The 21,691-nt window shown below is 38.4% G+C and overlaps 1 protein-coding gene across 9 annotated transcripts in view; it reads left to right on the top strand.

Moving 5' to 3' along the window:
* SORBS2 (sorbin and SH3 domain containing 2) overlaps positions 1-21,244 on the top strand; it is a 219,368-nt gene extending 198,124 nt beyond the window's left edge. For 8 of the 9 annotated variants that reach the window (XM_029934742.1, XM_029934727.1, XM_029934736.1 and 5 more), the window contains 3 exons: positions 13,355-13,404; positions 17,426-17,532; positions 19,075-21,244. In XM_029934742.1, the coding sequence (XP_029790602.1) occupies positions 13,355-13,404; positions 17,426-17,532; positions 19,075-19,136 (219 nt within the window). In that variant the 3' untranslated portion in view covers positions 19,137-21,244. Of the gene's footprint in view, positions 1-1,632; positions 2,392-3,968; positions 4,155-7,001; positions 7,110-13,354; positions 13,405-17,425; positions 17,533-19,074 lie in introns of all 9 variants that reach the window. The other variant, XM_029934703.1, reaches the window with a different exon arrangement.
* The last annotated feature ends 447 nt before the right edge of the window (positions 21,245-21,691 follow it).

Genomic DNA, 21,691 nt, shown 5'->3' with positions numbered 1-21,691 from the left:
CCAGAATATCCTTTAGTAGGTTGACTTCACTACCAGAGCTTAGCTTTAGAGATCAACATCCTTCCTTCAATAGTTCCTACTGATAAAAATATCAGAATCTTCATCCATATATTTATCTTATTTATCATTCAGTCATCTTAAAAGAACTACCAGATGAATTTCAAAATGGATGCACCTTCAAATAAAATATTATAAGAAAAATAAGCATTTATCTATAAAGCCTTATTTAATATTTAAGAAGTTCTTCCAGAATGTCCTAATTAATACTGGCAACATAATACTGTAGATTACAGTGTTTCAATCTTTGCTGTGAATATGATTTAAATGTATTTTCAGTTTCCTAAGTTTTTTCTTAGAACACCAGATTTTACATTTTATGAATAGGGAAATTTCACTAAAAACTAGTTAGTGTTTTATTCTCACTGCTGGAAAGAAAATATGTTGAAAAGTTTATGTCCATAATTTTAAAAAATGCTTAATGATTTCATCACATCGGTAATCTATGATATCACTGACTTAATAAGGGAAACTTCTCACTAGTGTTGAACTGAATCATTTTCAGAAAAAGAACTGTAATATATTTCTAAGCCATGACATCCAAAATATACTGAATGTTATATATCCTATTTTCTAACTGATATTTGCAAATAGAGGAAGGAACTCATTGACTCATGGATCACTCTGACATACTCAAATCACACCGCTTGACATACTATATTTTAGGGGAGATTCAAACATAAGTTGATACTGTTTCTGATATTTCTGCTTTTTAGTGTAGTTGAATTCAATTCTAATGCTTTAGGGGAAAAAGTAATCACATGACTTTTGTATTATAGGTATATTTATGTTATGTAGATATCTCAGATACTTAATTTGACTTTTTGTAGAAGCGAGTCCATTGTAAAGCTAAGCACTTTGAACCTCTTAGCATGCATATTGTGACCATGGCGGTGATAGCCCAGGAATAGCAGCAGCAGGTAGTAAGAGTGATAGTGGTAGTCATGACAGTAGTGGGATTTAAAGATCTTTCTTCCTCATCTACATAATATTCCTGACCATGAGATAAAGTGAAAGTGAAAAGCAATCCTCTAGAATTCTTCTGCATTTCACAGATTTTCAAAGTCTGCTATTGTGTTGCATAGCAAAGAGCATAAAATAGAACACTGGTCAATAAGAGAGCTTCTGTAGACCATGAAGTGAGACTTAGGTAATTTCTGTCTTATTAAAAATTGAACATAGACAGGACCTGCTAGGGGTGGCTCTCTATCCAGTAACAGACCTCATGTATAGTATCACTTTATATCAGGTGCTAGGTGGACTAAAGACCACCGAGTCTTCTGTTAGGAGGCCCATGTGAGTTTTGAGACTCTTTGGCTTCTTTATCCCACCCCAAGGTGACTGGACATCATATTTCATTAAAAAAATAGCTAAATAAATTCTATTTATGCCTCATTCCTATTATAGGACACAAGTAACAAGTTAGGTTGACTACAAATATCTACAAATGGAGACCACAGCATAAAATATTTTTGTATTTATTACCACACCTTTCCTGCATTTCTGTCTCTGTGTTTTGATGTATTACTTCCTTGGTTTCTTTTTTTAACTTCATAATCCCTGCTTGTTTCTAAGTTGGCTCTCAGAGAACCAGCCCCTCCTCCCACGCACAAAGCTCCACCGGGCTCAGACAGACCGGCCCCGGGGGGGCTGTGTCTCACAGCCAAGTGTCCATCAGCAAATCCTTTGACCCCAACACCGCCTCACTTTCTGGACAACTTCTTGGATGAATTAGAGAAGTTTAGTGCTTTAACCTTATCAGCCGACCAAGCCAAACCAAATATCCTAGAGGAGACCATCCTTGAAATTAAGGAGGAGCCCTCAGATCTCCTCCCCTTGCCTCCAGCATCCGTACCTGCCAAATCCTCTTCTCTGCTACCTTTGCCCAGCTCTGTGGTGACTTCAGCTGCAGTCCGGCCCTCTGAGGCAACACCACTTCAGGATCCCAGAAAGACAACTCAGAACAAATTTGCAGATTTGACAAAAATACGAAAGGGCTTTGGAGGTCCTGAAAAAGTGCCTGAAGTCCTAGGTGATAAGTTTGTGGCCTCTGCACACACTCATGTGGGTCCCTTGTCCAAAAGTCTCCCTGTCATCGGAGAGGAAGATGAGGATATCTATGAGGGGGTTATGTCAGGCATCCGAAGAGGGGCAGAGTCTCAAGAACCAGATGCTTTGTGGCGTGCCCGTGATGGCACAGAGGTGACACCAAGCCTGCACATTGAAGAGGAGGAAGAAGAGACGAAACCTGACTGTTTACAATATCCAGTAGCCAGCCTCACAGACCCTAGGATCCCTAAGGAAGACAGCAGTGCAGTGAAAACCAGTAATGAGGTATTTTAATCTTGCCTAATTACTGAAGAACTAACCAGGCTTATTATATTTAGCTAGTACAGTTAATCACATTATTAAACATCAATTTTGCATTGCCCTAGAAGGCTTCCTCTTAAGAAACACAAGCACTATGTAAGTTGAGGGTAGAGGAGTGTATGGAAACACAGCAAATTTTCGTAAGATGATGTAGATGTATAATTCCATTAGCCACTTATGACTAGAAATTCATATTTTAAGCAGTCTATAATTTATAGTCTTCCTGATTTTTTGTTATTAATAATGATAGCTACATGGCTGAACTCATACTGAGTATCAGACAGTATCCTAAGAACTCTTCATCAGTGAGATGGGTTATTAGCCCCAAGTTAGAGATGAGAAAATTGATACACAGAAAGCCGAGTCCATTTCTAGTGGCAGTATGTAAGAAGGGAGAGAGACAGAATAAAAATGTACTTCTATACCCTTTTAACTCTCTGAAGAAGTCATTTCTTCAAGTTGGTGACTACTTAAGACTACAAATGCATTTTCATCTTATAAAGAATCTTGAGGAGTGATCATAATTAGTAAAGTGGGAAAATATCCTAAATCTTTAGTTTGTAAATGTTTCACTTTAAACAAAAACAAAACTTGATCTCTCACATATGTAATGTGTAAATTAAAAAGAAAATATTAAAGCTGGCAAATACTGAAATTATGAAACAAAATGTTTTATATCATGCTACTATTCAAGTCCCTTTCCCCCCTGGATCCTCTATTTTAAAATCTTAGAAAATGAAAGTAATTTTTAAAGTCCCATAGTTTTCTTTAAGATCTTGCCAATAACAAACATGGAGGCATGTGGCCTGTACTACAGGGTGTTCTTGGGCTAAAATAATGACCAGTGCCCATGTGACCCCGAAACACCCACAAAACCCCAAGGCTCAGCTCATTCCTTAACCAGGAGAGGTCACCTTCCCAAAGAACCCAGCCATGTATGATATAATTCCATTGCCTGTATTTGTATAAAATAAATACACTACTTCATAAAAGGAATCATTCATTACAGAAAGTGGAGCGTGTTTCTAAGTCAGTTATTCAAATAGCTAATTTTCCTTAAACATAATCAATTGTAAGACGTGATTGGGTAGAAGGCGGTGCCCAGGATCCTATCAGGTCTGTCACCCAAGTGCAGGCGCACTCCAGTGCACATCATCAGTTTCCCAGCTTTGTAACCAACCAGCTAGAAATCGTGATCGACTTTACAAGCAAGTTACAACGAGTCATTGCAGGTTGGTAGTTTTTCCTTCATGTTCAGAAGCAGCCATCCTGTAAATATATTCTAAAATTGTAAAATATGGGGCGGGGGTATTCTGTCCAGCCACCTACATTAGAAAAATGATCACACTCCCTGGGAATTTTGAATCAAATTCGAAAGAAAAAATTAGTGCTTTTAAAGCAATAATTTGTCATAAATATCACTTCCCAGGACATGTGGGAACTTGAACATTATTCAAGTTTGGGGGATATTCTCTAAAGACCACACAAACCTCATTCTGGGCACAAGCATAATCACATCTTGTCTTTCCTCAATCTTTAAGCTGCCTTCATTTTCTCCGGGAGATCGAACGTCTACACCTTTTCCCAGCTCTCTCCTTCCCTCCCTTCCTTTCCATTCTCCCTGGGCCTCTGTCTCTGACTTGGCCTCTACGCCTTGTCAGCCCTACACACCTCCCCCTTTCCCTAAAGACCCTTATCAACAGGAGATAAACTCACCAAAATTAAAGGTAACTGCATCCCGAGTGTGGCTTATTGCATGCCTTTAAATGAATTTTACTAATGAGATATATTTAGATTTGTGCCATCTTACAAGTTCTAAAAAGTCCTGTAAATCTTGGTTGCTAACTTTTAACATCATTAGCATGGCCTCTACCCCCAAATTTAAAAGATACACTTGCATACCCAGGTTGAAGAGTAAAACAAACTAAATTTTAGATATAAGAATAAAAAAGTAATCATTAGGTATCTGTTTTGGAGAACCATCCCATTCAAAGACATCAGCCTGGTGCCTGTCACCTTCTGTCACCTCTCAGTGGGCTCACTGCCTCCATGTTTCTTGCCCAACAGCAGGTTCAGCAGGGCCCGAGGGCAAAAGATCTTCAGCACTGTCTTGAGCTCTATTCTTCCATAAAACTGAAGTAAACTAGTGAGGATGCAGGAAAGACACTTTCCTTTGTTAACAGTTAACAAAGCACCCAGCTCAGAGCCTTTCGGCCTGGCAGCTCTGCCGATTTTCAACTCCCCATAAGGATACCGTTTAAAAAGTGTTTAAACAAAAGTAATGACTGGCCCTGGAAAGAGATTTAATGACAACCATGGCAGGAAATCCCTCCATCACAGAAAAACTTTGCTTCTACAATCAGCATGATCTTGAAATCTCTTCCTTTAGACAAAAGGTGATAGACTTCAAATGGCAACCCACCCTCACATCCAATGTTTTGAATGTGTACGAGTTAAGGGCTCTGGTAGAGTCCAGTTTCGGTGCCAGGAAGCACCAACACCAGAGAAATGCCATCTGCACAAGATTCCCAGCTCCCGTCACTGACTCCACCCAACACAATTGTCCAGTAATGTGAATTCACCTTATATGTGAAAGGAATTTTTGAAAAAGTGGAATACTTTAAAGACTACTTGCTCTTTTCCCTTTGAGATTTCATTTTGGCCAGCATGAAATAATTGAGAAATCTTAATACTTTAGATAATATCTAAGACTAAGAATTTGCCTTTCCCCCCACTCCTTCTGTGGTTTTCTTTTTAAGGCCGAAGTATGTATTCTTGCCTTTCCCCACTTGTTTGTCAGCCCTTAAACTTAGTCATTAAATGGCAAAATAACTTTAGAATCAGTTTGGATTTTTAGAATTTAGAGAGATGAAGATTTCTGCCATGGGACTATCAAGGACAAAACCAGGATTTATGCAAGTTTGTTCTGCAAGAACCAAGCTCGCCTCATACACACATTAGGTTTCAGTTGTTTGCAGAATGGTAGGAGAGAATGGAAGTATTTACAATAACGCTGTTTTCAAAGAATACTTCCATAACTACATCAAATAACTCCAGAAAAATGAAGTGTTTTTTTCTGTATTTATCTCATGCTCAAGAGCAAATGATAATTTTCAATCCCCCGTTGAGCTGTTTGAAAACCATTCAAATGTATTTTTCTATTCATTGGTAAAATAGAAGTTGATGAAGTCATTTGTGCTTATTGGAAATATAAATGCAAATTGAATAAGCTACAAATTTTAGGCCATTTTTATAGTTTAAGCTCACATCTGACACTGATAAACTGTGCAGGCTTGAGTCCTCTAAGTCTTCCTATTTCTTCCATTTCAAGAATGTTTCAAGTTATGCTCATTATGAAGAAAGTAACCCTGTACTAAAAGCAAAGATGAAATAAACTTTTAATAATGTTTTAGTAGGTATAGCATAGTATGCATGAAATCATTACAACCCTTTTATCAACCTCTATCACCCACTTAATGCACTTTTATTCTTTTAATAAAACTTAATGCAATTTTATTCCTTTAAATTATCTTCTGAGACAATGCAAGCCTATCATATTCAATCCAAAATCTTCCATAAATGCAAAATTCACCCACATGTTATAGATGACCAAAGACTGTGCCTATCAGGATTCTATTACAGAGGACAAAGAAGAGAATGGATATTGGAGAATATCAAGCATTCTCTGCCATAACCCTTAGAGAAAAATGCTTAATGCATTTCATATCCAGAGACTGCAGATTTGAGGTCAGTCTTTATAAAAATTTTCATCAATGAGAGTTTTTATTGAAAACCTTTTATTAAAAACTTCAAATCACGTTTTATTGAAAAGTCCTTTCTTTAGACCTGCTGAAGTTCCCATAAGCAAATCAAATACTTGTCAAGGACTTGGACAAGTGGTAGATCCCATCCACTACTGGAAAGAAAATAAAGCATACTCATATACAAGGTTGGTTTATTCACTGTCCTATTAAAAGTCTTACTTTCGAAGAATGCCAAAATAATCACAAGGTGGAGTTAGGACAGTGTTCAGTATATAATTCACCATTTCCACCCCCACCCCCAGAAAAGCAATATTTTCTTCTTACGTGTTCTGTTAGAAAATTAGCCCCTGACAAATGATTGAGACTTTTTATGAAATTTGATGGGTCTTAAGTGAAATTTCCCCCTCTTTTACCTTGCATCTACTCAAATATGCACAAAGAACACAGGTCAGATCTGAAGGTGTCTTGAATCCCATTGTTAAACATTCTATGAAAGACGTACAGATTCTTGTATGTGTTCTTGGCCATCGATATTGCACTCAAACATGGTCTTCATGCCAGCTTCTCTCTGTAAGTCTTTCTCCGCTGTGCCTATTGAGTTCTGTCTGAAAGCAGCACCTGATGCCGGTGGCGTGAAACGTACAGGCGGCCAGAAGAGCTGTCTGCAGACTGGCGAACACTTGCTGCTCCGCTTCTGTGCAAGAGTTTGGCATGCTGTGTGCGTGTGCATGAAAACACAAAACAGGAAAGCTTCTCCTGAAGGCTGTAAACCGAAGACAAGAACTAACTAACCTCTTATGGCTTTTCCAGGCTGACTTAAAAAGCGAGATATTTGTCTTGGGTAAGCCTCCGCGTAGCCCAGTGATGTCTAGGAGACCCTGCAGCTCGCCTGTCAGAGGGCTCAGCGGTTCCCACAGGGTAGGGTCAGAACACCCCACCTTGGGCCAGGCACCCCCAGTAGGTGGCTCCTCCTTAATTGTCATTGCTGTGCTTTGCCCACAAAGTAGGGCCAGAGGTACACTTGAGATGAAGTGACCCCAACCATGATGAGCTATGAAATTTGATCAACATAAAAATCTGCTGCTGTCTTTGAGCAATGTGTTTCCCGTGTGTGTGTGTGTGTGTGTGTGTGTGTGTGTGTGAGCTTTCCAAAATCTAAAACGCTATGAGCAGATTCTCATGATACAAATGAGGGTGTAGTATACATTGTCTTCTACGTCTGTCTCAGGCTTCCATGTTCTCTGTAAATCACTGTTTTCCAGTCACGGTCTTTAGTGCAAAGAATAAGGCGGCCACCAATCATATACAGAACCCACATGCTTCCAAGTGATGTTTGCTTCTGTGGCATTCAGTTTATTTCCATTTTTTTTCTTATATCCACAATCCTTGCTGCAAAATACCTTGTTGCTCTGGTGATATGTGCTACATTCACTCCATGACCCTTTTTTTTTAATACTTTATTGTCAAATTGGTTTCCATTTAACACCCAGTGCTCTTCCCCACAAGTGCCCTCCTCCATTACCACCCCTCTTTCCCCCATTCCCCTCCCCCTTCAATTCTCCTGTTAGACCTATGAGTGCAAACATGTGGTATCTGTCCTTCTCTGCCTGACTTATTTCGCTTAGCATGACAGCCTCAAGGTCCATCCACTTTCCATGACCCTTTTTAAGCCATTGCTACTGTCCTAGACTCCAGATACTCCCAGGCTCTTGACAGCTTTGATAGAATTTAAAGGTGAAATTGCTTTTCCCTGTAACTCTTTAGTTCTGAAACATCGCATCAAAATCACTTTCCTATGAATGAGTTCTAAATGGTACTATCAGTTCTGAGGAAGGCAGCCAAGGCGTTCGGGGATTTCCATCTCTTCAAAAGTCAGTCTTTTCACCATTTCTATTCAGTAAACCCTGGTTTAACCTTACCTGGTCTGTTACATGACTATGGTTTGCAAAATTTGTAGGGACTGATTGATTGCAAAGAAGATTTCCTTTTCCACTTTCAAAAAATGTAGATACTTCTCTGTGTTTATACCATTTTTGTGCTTTTTGCTTTGCATAAAGAGACCTCACTTTGTTTCTGAGGCAGAGATTTGGGTTGCCATAGAGAAAGAGAAATGTTGATATGAAGAGACTCTTAGACTCACTCACACAAGGGCCTTCTACAGCCAAAACAAGAAGATTTTTCCACAATTAATATGGCCCAGCCATAAATTTCCCATGGGTCAATGAGATGCTAGGTTTTGGGTCACCTCAAGTTTTTTTTCTCTGCCAGATTTTTACACTATGTATTTCTATGTGTTTGTGTGGAACACACATATTCTATATTCTTTAGATTCATCCAAAGTTGTGTACCATCATTTAAGGAGAAAAAATAAGCCTATAAACATAAACATGGGACCGTTACTAGGAGAATGTCATCGAATTCTGGTTGGCAAATACTACACCTAACATTTTTCTGGAAAAAAAAATTGACTGAAAAACTCTAGAGGTGCTTATAACTCTTCCAAATATTCTTCCACATTAGTATTTAAAGTAACAGCCAATCCTCACTTAAGAATTACCAAACACTAGATAGAGCTAATCCTCCAGAATGCCCCTGCCGAAGCTCAGGCAGATAGATGGCTTCTGGACTGACTGTGTCTCCCCCTCTGAGCAGTAAGTAGATGTTTACTGAAACCAGAGGTTCTAGGATATTTCAGACCAGTTCCCTTATGGTTGGGTTGGTTCTGGCTTTGAATATTAGCATGTGTTTAAAACTTATCCCATTGGTATCTGCTTTTGACAACTTTAAAAAAATAGCTACACTAAGAGGGGGAGGGGGGAAGATGGCTACATTACCAAGGGGAAAAGTCAAATATTCAGGATTCCATGAAAACAACATGGCACTTCATTGGGTTTTCCAACCTTATGGTACTCTTAGGACACATGTAAGACTCTCTGAATGTCACAAGTATAGATGCTATATTGCTCACAACACTGCTAAGAAGTTATGAGTAACGAGCAGAGTTAAAATGGAAACAAGCACAGACTAAAACTACTGGTGGAAAAACAGGGACCCTTTCTCAAGAATTGGGAAGTATATAGTCAGAAAAACACATGAAAATCTATTCCATGACACTCAGCGGTGTTTAAATATCCTTTCAAAATGAATCCAGGCTGAAGGAAGGAACTTAGAGCTGTCCGAAGGCATACACTTGGAGCATGTTGCTTCCACTACTCACCATTCGGTGGCAATAGAGGGCAAATACATTACAGATCTTTTCCTCAAGGTTTGTGCCCTTAGAGTTTAAGACCAATAGAGGGGAAGGCAAAAGATAGTCTCCTAAGATAATTGGCTTAAATATCCATACAGAACATAAACACTTGCCTAAAAGACAAAGAAAGGATGCCGATCCATCTAATCCATCATAGTAATTTTTTACTGAGTGCCAGTCAAAATTTTAATTGATTCTTCTTTTTACCCATTTGTGATATTAAGAAATGATCTTTGAGTTTTGGTACACTGATCTGAAAAATGAGGCTGAATTGTTGACTATGACTTTTTACATGACTGGGGCACTTGAGAATTAATCGACAAGTGTCAACTGTCACCGCTCTCTGACAACAGAGGGGTAAGGTTGATGAGGGCACCTATACATAACAGAGGAAGTGTGTCTATGGAAATGGATTCTCGGAAAGGGACAAGATTCTAATCACCATCCTGGCCAATTCTTTGATTTTAGAGAAAAGAAAGCTGAGGTGCCTTTCCAAGGCTACATTGTTAGTGCCAATACCAGAAAGACGGGAACATGCCCCCATAATTAGCTATTAATGCTACTTTTTCCTCTATGGAGCAAATATTTTTAAAATAAAGTAATTCAAATACTGTAACTAGTCATATTTCCTTAAAACTGGTTCCTAACTATCCAGATTCACATGGAAATGATTCCTGTTAAAGGTAAACTTAGAAAAGTTCCTAAAGTCATCAAGATAATAGTGCTAATAAAGGCTGTGATAAATCTTGGCCTGAGCATGTGAACAGTATAGAGAGCCTGTAAGTCAGAAAAGGAGGTGGGAGATTCACTTAAAGGCTATAATGGAAGAGAAAAGATATTGCGAAGGATTGGTAAGAACAAGGACCTTACTGCTAGGCCCACCCAGGAAACGTGAGTCCTTGAGACAAGACGCCTGTGTATTAAGGGAGCCCATACTTCTGGCAACAGCCCAATGTTCCTAATTGTCAGAGGGAGGATTTATTTAAATAACTTATAGTGTGAGTGGAATAAAAGGAATTAAAGTAGTGGAACTATAATGATGACAACAAAAAGGTCCCCTCTGGACTTTAAAAGTAGATTGTTTTATTTCAATGAACAATCTGATTTTTAAAGTCATATTTAGGGGCGCCTGGGTAGTTCAATCACTTAAGAATCTGACTTCAGCTCAGGTCACGATCTCACGGTTCATGGGTTCAAGCCCTGCGTCAGGCTCTGTGCTGACAGCTCAGAGCCTAGAGCCTGCTTCAGATTCTGTCTCCCTCTCTCTCTACCCCTCCCCTGCTCGCACTCTGTCTCTCTCTCTCTCTCTTTCTCAAAAATGAATAAATGTTAAAAAATTTTTAAAAACTAAAAAATTAAGTCATATTCACACTTAACAGAAGAAAGAAATGAAACTAGACCTCCCAGATTTATCAAGCACTAAATGACATGATGGAAAAGTAAAACTTATACTCAACTTAAAAATATTAGAAGGACTTAAACGTAGAAAGAGCACAGCAAACTACATTTCACAAAACATTTTCTCTGAAGATCAGAACAGGTCATCAGATGACATTTTCTTACTTGCAACTTTGTACCGCACTGTAAGTGGTGCCATGCTATTTTGCGAGACCGCAGCAGCTTTCCTCAGATATGCTTTGAAATACAGCATTTTGATTTTTTAAATTACGTTTTTATATTTTTTTGGAGTGATTAACATGAGCATTTTCAATATCATGTGGCTTGAATATAGGTCTTTGGACAGAAATTTTACTCCTGGCAGTGAGTTCTAAAGAATATCCAAAAGAAAAATCACTCCTTTGTATAGAAATGTTTATAGCATTGATGCTTATGAACATGAAAAAAGGCTAGAGCAACCTTAACTTCAAAACCAAAAAAGAAAAATGGTTAGGAAAACTAAAAAGTATAGCTACACATTGTGAGGGGATATTATTCTGCAGTGACTTAAAATGAAAAAGAGAACTGGACAACTATTATTAAATATTAATGGCAATTGATATATATGTTATATTTCTACATAAAAGTTATATATACATGATTGGATGAGGATTTGAAGAAATTTAAAAGGATATAGGCTTGTGGATGGCTTATCTTTGTTTTACATATAATATTTATTTATTTATATTTTTATGTACTTATTATTTACATATAATTATAGGATTACTCAATATATTTACATTGAATTAAATGGCCTTAACTGGCTAGAAAATGGCTTCGTTGTCATCATTCTTAAAATAGCATATTTTATTATTTTAATAATAAATACATTGTAAGAAATTTTATGTTGATTTATAGAAGTTTTGTATTCTTAAGCGATACACATGTCCAGTCATTCCTACCCACTTTTTAGTCTTAGGTTTATATATTCCTTGCACAGACTGCTAAGTGAAATTTCTAAGAAGTAAATACTTCCAATTAATAGATTAAATGCTTTAAGTTTTATTAATGTAAGTGCCTGGTCTTCTTCTTTTTTTAATGTTTATTTATTTTTGAGAGAGCACAAGTGGGGAAGGGGCAGAGAGAGGGAGAGAGAGGATGTGAAGCGGGCTCTATGTTGACAGACTACCAGCAGCACGCCTCATGTGGGGCTCGAACTCAGGAACCAGTGAGATCATGACCTAAGCTGAAGTCAGAAGCTCAACCGACTGAGCCACCCAGATGCCCTAAGTGCCTAGTGTTCTTATGCAAGAAAGACAGCTTGTTTGGGAGGAGAGTGAATACAGAACTGAGGAAGGGAAGCAAAATATAGACTCATAGACTGAAAGGAACCCCAGAGTTCCCATCCCTTCTTGGACCAGTGGGATTTTTATGAACAATTTATGGAAAATTCCCAGCCTGTGACTAATCCTCTCATAATGCGGGGACCCAGGAATTGGCCCTGATGTCTAAGGACATGGATCCTTCTCATTCAGTAGTCATTAAGAAGTCACTTTTTTTTAACTGTCACGCAAACTCTTATTTATCGCATTTTACCATGCAGCCACCATTTAGAAGAGGATGCCTTGGAATTGTGTTGTGAATGCATTGCAATATTTTTCTTTTCCTGAAATGGTAACCTTTAGGTGGTTGGTATAAACTACGCTGAGTTTACATATTCGGCAAACGTGTTAAATTTCATTCGTTGCAATATTTATGTGGATATGTGGGATGCTAAGGTTTGTCATTTCCAATATTATAAGTATCTATTACAGATACTGGTCTTGATGCTTAGTTTAAAAAGAAAGGAAACTCTTTTGAGAGTTCAGTGCACTGGGAATTTCTACCAATATTTCTCTTCTAAGGTAAAATGTTACATGTTACCTGGATATTGTTTGTTACCCTCTATTTAAAGTTCTCTGTTTTCTCTTTTTAAAAATGCATGTGTTTTCTCAACACTGAGAACAGAGAGTGTTAATTCAAATGCAGCATGGGATGCCTGCCTGTCTATATTTTTTCCGTACCGTATGTGAAAATGTCGTCTGTGAAGGAGAAGCAGAATGAATGTGGACACTTTGCTGTTAGACTAAATGTGGTTTATTTTCTGCTTGTTTGAGAAAACGCTGAAGAGCAAGGTTGTATGAGGGTGTCTAGATTTCCCATTTTAGTGATTTGGTGTCTATGTTCTTGCCATATTCCTGGCCTTTGAAAAATCAATGGGACTAAACCCTGACTTTTCCTTAAAGCTTGAGCAGACCAGATTCTAGATACATTCAAAATATTTGAACTTTGGTTATTTTCATTTAATTAAAAGCACCCTTCAAAATATTTGAATTATTAATCCTACAGAAACCCTTTATTTGGTTTTTTTCCTTCCTCTTGGTTTTTTACAACAGGAAATATTAAATGTCAAGAAAAGTACCATGCCATTATCCAAATTAACTTCTACTTAGTACCAGTTTAAACACTGATTACATTGAAAATCATTTCATTTCAGCCACAGCGTCCTGTGTTTACTCATGAAAACATTCAAGGTGGGGGGGAACCGTAAGTATTCTTCTTATCTTCTAAGTTCAAGACTAACCTTGGCTCACAAAAGAGACAACTGGTGCACCAAAACAGAGGACCGTACAACTTTGCAAGGGAAAGAGGACAAAGTAACTAAAATGAGGCCTCTGTGATTAAGAGAAATTACAACAGTCTCTTATCTTTCATAACACAGAGCAGAAGTTCATTTTAAAAAGAAACGCATGATTTTGCGTAGAAGACTTTGATTTACACGCCAGAAAAACCTTTCAATGCTCCAGTGATGCCTAAGATTTATGAATCTGCCCCCCTCTTTGTTCTACCGACCATGCAAATTCTAGTAACCACAGCTGTGCAGACACAGAAATGTCCTAACGGTGGTTGCACACATATTTGAAGACCAGAAGACTGTAAAAGTAGACCGGAAGTGTTAGGTTTGTAACACAATTCCAAGTTACCTTCTTTTTTTTTTTAATAAATTTTTTAATGTTTTATTTATTTTTGATACAGACAGAGACAGAGCATGAGAGGGGGAGGGGCAGAGAGAGAAGGAGACACAGAACCGGAAGCAGGCTCTAGGCTCTGAGCTAGCTGTCAGCACAGAGTCTGACGCGGGGCTCGAACCCACGAACGTGAGATCTGACCTGAGCCGAAGTCGGAGGCTTAACCGACTGAGCCACCCAGGCGCCCCCAAGGTTACCTTCTTACAAAGGTCTTTGGAAATGGCAGTGTAAAAACATTCACTGTCATTCGGTGAAATCCCTTTTCATGCTTTCAAACTCCCTCTCCTTTCTGACGTGTAAGTCAACTCACATCGAGGGTGTCACACATTGTCTTTAAGATTCTCTTTTGTGTGTGTGTGTATTTGTTTCTGCTCCATTTTGCCCATGGTACATGTTCAGAGGCTATATACTTCCTGCGGGCTACTGCCTAGTCTCTAAGTCAGGAGCTAGAACCCTGGGAAAGAGTGCGGACCAAACTAACCCTTGGGAGGTACACGTGAGCACAAGTGGAGTCTACAGCCCGCTGCCCACGTTCCCCTCACCTGGGTAGAGCGAGTGGGCCGGTGCCTTCCTCACCTCTGGCTCCCTCCTCGCTTCTCAGAGACCTGGCACTGAGCTAACAGCATGCTCTTCAGAAATCCCCTCTCCCCAAAACTGCCTTTCACCAAGTACAGCCAGAAAGGTTTCTAGTTTTGGTTTATTTTCTTATTAAAGCAAATGATGGGAACACATCACAAAAATAAATCCCGGGCCTGTTTAGGTCTATTGCATTACCTACCAACACACTGTATTAAGCGGTTGTTAAGGAGTTTCTGCATTCATAGGTATATTATGTTATACTGCCTTATGTCATATAAAGATAATACTTCCAAGTGTTGGTCATTTGGGTATTTATGGAAACCACAGAGCTCACAGGTGGGAGAAGGCACATTTTCAAGGCCCTGCTGTGGACATTAGAAAACATTCTTTACTAAATTTCTATTTGATTATAACCCCAAGGAGTGGGATGATGGGGTGTCACTTAATCTCTTTCATTTAAAAAATAGATTGGAACGAAAATAGGCACCTAATGTTATAATGTTGCTGCAATTCAGACTTACAATAAAATGTGTTAAGGAAACACTGCAAGTTATAGAGATAGCTTCAAACTTGGCTGAGCATATTTTATTTAAAAGACAAACTTCTTTTTGAAGCATCCTGGCCTCACCACCATCATTCATCTCACCAACATCTTTCAAAATAGCATTTTAATTGTAATTCGGCTGCATTTCCTGTCCTGCAACACTGGTTTTGAAAGCCAACAGAGGCGGGGTGGGGGGATTCTGGAAGGTTTGTTTATGTTTTTCATGAAACTCCCAATTTTTTTCTTTTTTCTTTTCTTTTTCTTCTTCTTCTTCTTTTTTTTTTTTTTTTTTTTTTTTTTTTTGTCTAATTAAACCCAAATGGTAAGTAAATTTTGACAAGCACACTGGCTTTTGTCATACTAAAGTGAAGTAGGAGTTTGTGCCAATTTTGTGTTTTTAGCTCTTGGGACCTTGAGATCCTTCAAGCAGCTGGGGTTTGGTGGCCTTAAATGGGCTTGTCTCCATAAGAGGTTGGACAAGTGCCCGAGGGAAGAAGGCTGAAGCCTGAAAAGTTCAATCGGAGAATCAGTGCTTCCCGAAGCAAGAGCTTCAATGTATATCCTTAGAATCAGCAGCCCAGGTGTGACTGTGTCCCTCAAATGTGTAACTGGAAAAGGGACCAGGTTGAAATCAACTTTCCCCATATTAATATAGGAAAGATACCGTCCCCTCACCTGAGCAGCCTCCAAATCAAATCCTTAAAGCAAACAACAAAAAAACTTGTCTACTCCAATCAGGGCCGGTCCCATGCAAATACTGAATCAAGCAATGTTGGTTTCCAACATCTCCCTGCCTTTTTTACCGCTGCTCTGGGATTCGGACTCCCTTTCTCTGTTCTCCAAAATCAGAATCCTTTCTCAACAGAAGACATCAGGTGCCCAGTGTCAAAAGAGTGCAGGTGGCAGAAAAGATTTTCTAGGAGGATAAAATATTAACAGGGAAAGATAGCTCTCAAGTTGTGATTTCAGGTTTTGGTACCAGCCAGGGAAAATAATGCATTGGCACCACATCTCACCAGCTCTTTCTCAGACAACCACCACCATCCCCAACCCCCACCACAGGCCAACTTGATCTGGGTCTCCCAATCTGAAAAAGTTCATGGGGAGAGAGGAAAGCCAACAGAGCCATGTCCCTGACTTATGACATGATATTTGAGTTCAAATGATAGGATAGTTTTGTCCCACCAAAATGTGATTTTGTGACTGGATGAAGTAATTAGATGTAAATCATTCTTGTTCCAGCAGTATTCAATATTATCTGCTTTCTAAAGTTGACCTTAAAAATCCTAAGTGCTCTGAAATGTGGTTTTTATTTTCCTGCATTGGCAGAATTACACATTATAAGAAGCAGCAAAAACAAAAATTCACTGATATTTTAAAGTCCTCCTCATTATATTGGTAATATTTTAATAGTAATATAAAGTTTTCATGTTAATTGCATATCAAATGCTTCCTGAACTGCTCAGCTGCTAGAATTTGTGTTTTCACTCTCCCAAATGCCAGTCCATGTTATGCAGTAAAATAGATACTATCTTGTTAACCACAAATTCAATTTTACTGACCAATGTCACCAAAATAAAGGCCCTCAAAGAATTCAGGCAGAGAAAGGAAAGTGGTAACATTCTGGTCAGTAATTCTTTTTGATATAAAATTATTTCAAGGGAGAGTTCCAACATCAAACACAATTTCTCCAGGACCTATTTTAAAAAGAAACTTATCCCCATAATCTACTGTTCGATATTGGCTCGGGGATCACTAAGCATAGAATACATCTGCTTGACTTCATAGGTGAATTACATCAGATTTTCAAATTCTAACTTCTCATAAAATGCTGATTCAAACTATAAAACTAAGTGGCTGTAAAGAATTCCTGTTGGTGGAAAAAATAACCTTTTCTTTTACTGTAATCCCCACACAGCAATTTAGAAGACATGTCTGAGACAGCTTGAACATCTCAATTTAGAATCATTTAAAAATTCAACTTGGAAGTTTCAAGTATTTGCTTTTGATTATGGCAGCTAAAACTGTAATCCATTTTACATTGCTGGATAATATACATATCGCTTCTTTTATATTCTGTACTATTATTTAGTGTCTTCGTGATATCTGTGAGTGGACAGTTGGAATACAGGTCTGATTTATAAATGTCAAAAGGCTCTAATCCAACTTGTGGATATTCTAACCTTGCACAAATGCTCCTCACTGTAGTATTGAAATGTTATCAGAGTGGTCTAAGTCCCATGAAAATCTAAATATTTCTATTTGCTTTCCATGCTTGCCAAAGATTTACACTATCTAATTCCACATGTTAGTAAGAATGGAAATGTTAAAAGTAAAATGACTATTGTATAGTTGTCTATAGTTTCACAAAGGTGTAAAGATTTGTTTTTAAATGCATCCATTTGTCCTGTTTAAGGTTTCAGGCTCTGTATAACTACACCCCCAGGAACGAAGACGAGCTGGAGCTCAGAGAGAGCGATGTCATTGATGTGATGGAGAAGTGTGGCGATGGATGGTTTGTGGGTACGGGTGCAGTGCCGTTCACGCGCCTCTGGCCACTTTATAACTTGCTCTTATTTGCTCACCTGTGATAATCAGAGGCACTTGTGATGCCTTGGATCTTTCCCACATTGCAATGCATTTTTCACATGCTTTAGTATGTACTGCTTCAGATAGATAGATATATATAATGTTTCTGCTAGTTTTACTTCCAGTTCAACTGAGAGAGAAAAGTTCTGTGAATAGCACCAACCAGGAAAGAGTGAGATCTAGAACCATAACAACAGTGTTTCCTAAACGAGAAAGTTGGGCAGTTAGGTGTCAGCAGTGAGGATCTAATTGGAAAAACAAGATGAACTGAGCAGTTCATCTACTTACTAGGTCCGATGTTAAGTGCCCTGAAAGTTCAATGATCCACCGGCAAGTTAATTTTTGATAAAAGGAGAGAGATTTCCATTCTTACCACTTAAAGGCAATCCCGTTCTTACCATCTTAAAAGAAGAGAGCTTTTCTGAGAAAACATTTGTAGATAAGAGAATCATACAGTTGGACACACAGGAAAGAGGTAAAAAAGAAATAAAAGGCACAGGAGGATAGAGGAGATAAGGTGAGGCGATGAGAGCTTTCTATAGACAGGTAGTCGGTGAGGAAAATAATAAAAGAACAGAGCAGACACCAGCCTCTGCTTCTGCTCATATCAATTCCCCCATTTAGAATAAAAGTCAATGGCTCACCCATACAGGGGGGAAGAAAACCAATCAAACCAAGACAAGAAGTTTCAGAACGTAAACGAGAAATGAAACCATACAGTCTCTCTTCACTTTATTTGTGCTGGAAATCCTAAGGAAGAATTCAGCGCACCAACCTTTGTTAAAAGTTTCAAAGGAATTATGTTATTTGAAACCAAAGGCAATCTTGATGGCGGCCCCTTGTACCTGATGATGAACCCATGTCCACAAATGTTCTTGGCCTTTTCTTTTCTTTAGTGACTATACATTTTTATATTTTATCAAGGACTTCGGCAGTGCTGTTTGTAAATAAATGAGGTGGCGTTCAGCGTGATCTTCTATGACATCGTAAAACTGGATAGCCCCCGATAATGCCATTGCCCCACGGCGATGCACTCCTCTAGGCCATCCCATCACACTGCCAGCCTTGTCTTTATTCAGATTATCCTTGAAAACGTCACTTCCCCAGTGCTCTGCCTTCCTCACTCTTGTCTAGCAGCCTTGGTGAGGGAGCATCGTTATACTTGATATTACACTTAAAAACCTATCTCCTCGGCAGAAGTATCTTTCCCTTCAGGCAGCCCTTCCCTGAGCTGTCCTGTTTAGCCTGGTGCATGATGGGACACAGCACTGAACCTGTAGAGGCAGGGATGGGGGCAGGCAGTACAGATAAAACTGCTCACTTTGTCTGTTCTGCCTTAGAGGGAGTTTGCTCTCTTTCCCAAACCCTGCTGGGCTTGCTCTCATAGTGAAGTCTTGTCCAGGAAGAGCTTTCAGGCTGCATAGATAAACTGATTGTTTCATTGTTGTTCATTTCATTTACTGCTTCTATTTTCAGGAACCTCAAGAAGAACCAAATTCTTTGGTACTTTTCCCGGAAACTATGTCAAGAGGCTGTGAATAACTCTCCCTCCTTTTTATGGTGCATTTCAGCACCACATTTGCATAACCTTGCCTGAAAGATACCCTCAGGCCGCCTCCTCCCTCCCGCTGTCCTGCCTTCCAGTTTCCAGTAGAAGTCACCCACCGTCACCACCTCCACCTGCCACCAAACCACCAGCAGAGAAACTGCCTGCCGCCCAGGCCGGGAGGCTGGCAGACTTGCTTCCGCGAGAAAGTGCATATTCCTGATTTCTGCTCTAAACTCTGAAAAGTCGATACATGATGTCAGAAAGAAAGAAAATCATTATAGTTAGAAAGGGTTAAGTAGTTGAGACAAAAAAAAAAAAAAAAAAGGAAATGTCTCCAGGAGACTCTCTAGTCCACTTTGAAAGATATTCTCCCCTCAGGCAAGCAGAGATTGTGTATCACTAAATGCTGTGGTTTGCATTTTCGCATCCTTAGCTTGGCAGTGTATTTTTCCTTTCACGAGTTTGCCTAGTGTCTTGGTTTACACGACATGAAAACTGTACTTCGGCTATCGTTTGCCTGCACTTACATATTGTAATACGCACAGTGATTACAAAATCTAAAGCAAGAGTAGGAAAGCTAATTCGGATGAGTGTGATTTTGTTGACTGAATGTGAGTTTTCAATAGGAGTCTTTTCCTGCAGTTTCTTCTGTGCTTTCTAGAAGTGCAAACCGTAAGTGAATAAGAGCCTTTGGTAATAATCATGAGACTATAAGAGGTTTAGCTAGACTACAAAAAAAAAAAAAACCCTATTGTGTTGTAAAGTTGCATTGCTATTTTATATTAAAATGTAATAATCAGCATCATGAACAATGAGCTCTTAGTGTTTTATTTATCTGGTAAAATTTTAATAAAAACAGTGTTAGTGAGAGGTGCAAAGAATTATTCTAATGTAGACACTTGAAAGTATCTGTAAGCAATACTCATAGGTAAGATTTCACTGTGTGCACACATATACATTTGAGATTGTGTGAGAACAGACAATCCCTATGGTATGTTGTACATTTTATGGAAATGTAAAGGAATCCCACACATTATTTTATAGAAATAGAATACTTTAGAAGCATCACAAGTATGAAGGCTGGTTTTAGCAAGGATTATGATCAATACAATTATTTTTACTATGATAATTATTTTTCTTCTATGGAACTCAGAATCCTGGCTACATTTGAGGACAGGAATATGTTGAGCCTGATTTTCCTGGTGTGTGTAAAATATTTCCTCAGAATACATTAGGCACTTTTTAGAGGCAATGTTAAATCATCCAGGTTATATTTTCTGCCCTGAAGTAGAAATTTACAAAATGGTTTTGGGACCTGAAAGATTTAATGTGGTCAACAGTGCCTGAATTACACATACCTTGAGAACTAGCTTTGTATTTCTTATGACTTTGCATAAGAACTATTCATATTTGGATCTTGAGCACCTTATAGATAAAACTTTTTATGGCGTTTCTTCTGTGGATAGTGATTGATCTTTTCACAATGTACGTAGACCCTAGCATTTTGTACATATGTTTGCTTTTTTTTGTACAGACTATTTAGTCGTTGAGAAAACAGGAATTTCCTAATTTGGTCTTTATCCTTCACTTTAAACTAAGCTAAAACAGTTTCAACAGATTTCCTTTCCATATTCCATGGATCACAAGCACCCCTTGATCGCGCGATTCTGTGAGATAGCATTTATGCAAAAGTTTATGAACTTACAAGATCTTAGCAGCCAAACTGAAATGCACATAAATACTGATTACAGAGGAATTTCATTAGAAGGTAAAGAGGCATCTTTGAGTAGACTACTTTGATTACTGTCAAATTCACAACCAGCTTTATATTTTAAAGGCTTTGGAGTTGAAATTGAGTCAACTGCATGCGGCTTTGCTGATAAATGAATAATTATCTTTGATGCCATTTATGAGAAAAAATTTCAATATCTGTTGCCTGTCATATTTAAGAAAATTACTGTTTCTACTCTCTGTATCTGATTTTAAAAGGAAAACTATTCATACCTGGCTTTCAGGTAATTGACTTTGAATTCTTACAAGCGAAGGTCATTGTGTTTTTCTTGAATAGACATCTAATAAATTTTGCTTGGAAGTATACTTCAGTTTTTCTTTTTGACACTTATCCATAAGAAAATTGTGTAGTTTACCCCCAATTTCTTCCAAAAACATGAAAATGCACTTGCTCTATGTTCTCTTGATACACAAATGGAGAAAAGACATATATGCCTCAGCTCAGATAAGAAATACTCTTTAAACCCATCACTAAACCTCATTTGCGAAATACTCTTTGGTAAAAATTACTACTCAGCTAAAACAACACATTTAAAAATATTTCTAAAAAAAATGTTTCTGCCTCATAAACAGCTATTTTTCCAAGAAGAAATTAATTACAGGAAGCTGTAAGCACTTTCTCAACTCAACTACCTTAAATTGTAAAATTCTTGCCCTAAAAAGCTTTATCCCCATGGGCATGGGCAGTCTCTGGTAATACCTACAAGCTTTTGGCAACTTTCAAATGATGTGCAGTGCTTTTCTCTCCCACAA

The sequence above is a fragment of the Suricata suricatta genome, chromosome 1, assembly GCF_006229205.1.
Source record: "Suricata suricatta isolate VVHF042 chromosome 1, meerkat_22Aug2017_6uvM2_HiC, whole genome shotgun sequence".
NCBI classification, from domain to species: Eukaryota; Metazoa; Chordata; class Mammalia; order Carnivora; family Herpestidae; genus Suricata; species Suricata suricatta.
This window is presented reverse-complemented; position numbering and strand designations above follow the sequence as displayed.